A 3,376-nucleotide genomic window follows, 5' to 3' on the forward strand; every position below is an offset into this window, starting at 1 on the left:
TTCAATAGCACCAATTTGCTCTCGTCTTAATCAAGAGTATGTCATGCCATTAAGCATTAAGGTCACGATCAGGAAAATCTCACAAACTGATCTAGGTCTTACAGAATCACCTACCTACCGTATTAACTCACTTTTTTTTTTTTTTTATAGTAGCATTTAAAAAGGAAAAAAAAACACAGTGCACAATTCAACTCTTGAATGTCAAACAAACTTTCCCATTAAAATTGACTTGTGCTTGCACCAATCTGGTCCTGTCACAGCACCACCATCTCATGCAACCCTGAACAGTGGACCAAAACCTCCCATTTTCCCAAAATTAATATATATACCAAGGAGAGACAATAGGGGTGAAGAGAGAGAGAGAGAGAAGGCACCAACAACACTAATAAAGAGAGCAACAACTAGCAAAGCAAAGCTGCTAGAAAAAGAAAAGTAGCATAGTTGTTGAAGAACTGAATCAACTCCATAGTATTCATTTGAAGAAAGTTGAAAAACACTTTCTTCTCTGCAGCTTTACCTTTATCACTTTGCCTCCCCTCAACATGTTTTTTCTTGCCTTTTAAGCCCCCACCAAGTAGTTCCTTCATTTCCACCAACACCATGGAGTTTGACCTTGAGAACCCATTTGAAAATCTCCACTCTGATGCTGTCTCTTACCTCTTCCTCATTGAATCTGACCACACCCCATCACAGAATCACTCTCAAACTCTTAAAGCCAGAGATCTTGACATCTCTGTCAGAAGAGAACTCATTTCCTTAATCTCACAGGTATGTGCCAAAAACGTTTATTATAATGTCTGATAAAAAAATGTTTTTTTTTTCTTTCTCTTAAACATAGTAATCTCAGTGTGCATTGGTTGGTTTTGTTCAGTTGTCCTGTGCTCTGGATCCGGTTTTGTCTTACCTTGCTATCAACTATCTGGATCGGTTCCTAGCCAACCAAGGGATTTTGGTAAAGATTTCAAATGTGCTAGCTTTTTTAGATTGTTTGTTTATTTTCTTCATTGATCTTCAATTATATTGATTCATATTCTTTTTTTTTAAGATTAACAAATATAGAGTAGTATCTATATCTATTGGATTCTCCTATATTTAGATATGACTCAAATTTGGTTTATGTAAATGTATCAGCAACCAAAGCCATGGGTTCTTAGGCTCATTGCTGTCTCTTGCATTTCTCTTGCTGTGAAGATGATGAGAACTGAATACCCTTTCACTGATGTCCAGGTGACTTATGCATTAAAGTGATGTTTTGATAACATAAGACGGTTTGGTAAGGAAAAAAAATGGTAATTTGATATGTATTCATTGAAGGTGATTTTGTTTTATTAGGCCCTTTTGAATCAAAGTGATGGTGGGATCATCTTTGAGACACAAACAATACAAAGAATGGAAGCACTCATCTTGGGGGCATTACAATGGAGAATGAGATCGATCACCCCATTCTCTTTCGTAGCTTTCTTCATTGCCTTGATGGGGCTCAAAGACTTGCCAATGGGACAGGTTCTGAAAAACCGTGCCTCTGAAATCATATTCAAGTCACAAAGAGGTATTAATTAAATATGGCACGAGGAATGGTTTTTGCACACCTTATTTCTCTAAATATTTAATTAATGCTCATCATTTCCTTTTATCTCTTTAATCCCATCCCTTTATTTCACTCGTATCACTGATTGCATCCAACACTTTTGTTTCTCCTCTTATCTTTCTCTTGATGGGTAACTAAGTTTTTGAGGTGTACAAAAAATCAAGCTGCATAATGATAGTATATGTTACTCCTTTTATAAGAAAAAAAACTCAATTTATTTTTTTCAAATATAAGTAAAATTTAATTATTTTTGTTTTATTTAATGAGCATATTTGAAATATCTTTAATTCAATAGAGGATTTGTGTTTAATATTAAATTTTAATAAAGGAAAATTTAGGAAAATTATTTACTTTTTAATTGAAAGTAACACTAATAAATTAACTTTCTTAATATCTGTTGATTTTATTCCTCAAAAAAAGATCTGAGGGAGTATGATTTAATTTAATTTAATGAATATTTTCTTTTTTATGCAGAGATAAGGCTTTGGGGATTCAAGCCATCTATAATTGCTGCATCTGCCCTTCTGTGTGCTTCTCATGAGTTGTTCCCTTTCCAATATCCGTCCTTCTTAAAAGCAATATCCGATTCTTCATATGTAAATAAAGTACACATTCTTTCTTTTATTATTGTTATTATTATTTTGAAGGGGTAAGTGTGAAAGTATATTTTGAGAATTGAATGAATTTAATAGATGGTACGAAAAAATTTACTGCAGGAAAGCGTGGAGCAGTGCTACAAAGTGATACAAGACATAGCCATAGAGGAAGAGTACTCTTCTGCGTTGAATGGGGTTTCAAGCTCAGACACACCGATTAATGTGTTGGACCATCACTTTCTGAGTTCAGAAAGTCAAAAAACCAACGGAATCACCGTTGCGAATACTATTGCTGTTTCTTCTCCTCTGAGGGACCTCAAAAGAAGGAAAATCACTGGCTGTGGATGTGGTGGAAACAATCCAACGATCCACAATTCCCGAATTCAATTCAGCCATGCCAAAGAGAGTGAAAAGTAAAAAAAATAAAACAAAACATTTACGATTTTTTACTTTTACCCCCTCTGGTCCATCAGAAAGCACAACTACTACTATGTCATTAGTCATAATGTCATATCCATCAAAAAAAGAAAAAAAAATGGGAAAATTCGAAAATTTAAAGTCAGAAAGAAAGTGTGATGGGACGAGATTGAGAAATGTTGATGTTGATGTTGGTGGATATAAAATCACTGTAACATGATCTTTGGTACGACTTTCTCTTTAAAAGGGGCACGCCAAAGGAACCTGATATTATAAGTCGCGGGAATTTTTGTTTTTCTTAAACACTAAACAAAAAGACAAAACATGGCTTTGAATTCTAGTGTTGAATTTTTGCGTGTCTATTATATACTATGTTTTGTGGTTTATAAGTGGGGTTGTGTCGCTTAGCCTCTGGCAAGGAATTAATAATTGTGACACTGTAACAGTGTAGGAACAGCTTTCTTGGAAAATTAAAATTTAGTAAGCACAATGTGCATTATTTATTTATTTATTTAATTTATGTGTGTTCCTTCTCTCTCAAGGGAGATAGGGTCTGCGCAAAATCTCGCTGCATGAGCGCATGCATGTACTTTTGTTAACCTTAGAAGGAAAGGAGTCTTTTGTCTCTCGGATTCGCTGTGAACATAATTGTGGCAAAAACGGTTCATCAATTAATTAATTGGACAGCTAAGATTGGTGTCTTTGTCCTTTCCTCTTTGTTTTCATGCTTACTCCTTCAGTGTGTTCTTTTTGTTTTCTTTTAACTCTTGTTGAT

The 3,376-nt window shown here is 34.6% G+C and overlaps 1 protein-coding gene across 2 annotated transcripts; it reads left to right on the forward strand.

The window, feature by feature from the left end:
• The first annotated feature begins 265 nt into the window (after window positions 1-265).
• Window positions 266-3,091, forward strand: LOC100820404 (putative cyclin-D6-1). Of its 2 annotated transcripts, none has more exons than XM_006582274.4 (6): window positions 266-768; window positions 872-952; window positions 1,132-1,227; window positions 1,333-1,549; window positions 2,063-2,184; window positions 2,305-3,091. In XM_006582274.4, the coding sequence occupies exons 1-6, from the start codon at window positions 601-603 to the stop codon at window positions 2,599-2,601; spliced, it is 981 nt and encodes a 326-aa protein (XP_006582337.1). In that variant the 5' UTR covers window positions 266-600; the 3' UTR covers window positions 2,602-3,091. The 2 variants fall into 2 exon arrangements, with proteins under 2 accessions (XP_006582337.1, XP_003526300.1); XM_003526252.5 differs by having other exon boundaries at window positions 271-768; window positions 2,063-2,193.
• Window positions 3,092-3,376: the final 285 nt, after the last annotated feature.

Source organism: Glycine max, chromosome 6 (assembly GCF_000004515.6).
Source record: "Glycine max cultivar Williams 82 chromosome 6, Glycine_max_v4.0, whole genome shotgun sequence".
Classification (NCBI taxonomy): Eukaryota; Viridiplantae; Streptophyta; class Magnoliopsida; order Fabales; family Fabaceae; genus Glycine; species Glycine max.

Bases quoted from the DNA above. Each gene is read 5' to 3' on its own strand.
- LOC100820404 (XM_003526252.5), top strand. From the start codon at position 601: ATGGAGTTTGACCTTGAGAACCCATTTGAAAATCTCCACTCTGATGCT. The intron at 769-871 runs GTATGTGCCAAA...GGTTTTGTTCAG, and splicing joins TCATTTCCTTAATCTCACAG to TTGTCCTGTGCTCTGGATCC. The intron at 1,550-2,062 runs GTATTAATTAAA...TTTTTTATGCAG, and splicing joins CATATTCAAGTCACAAAGAG to AGATAAGGCTTTGGGGATTC.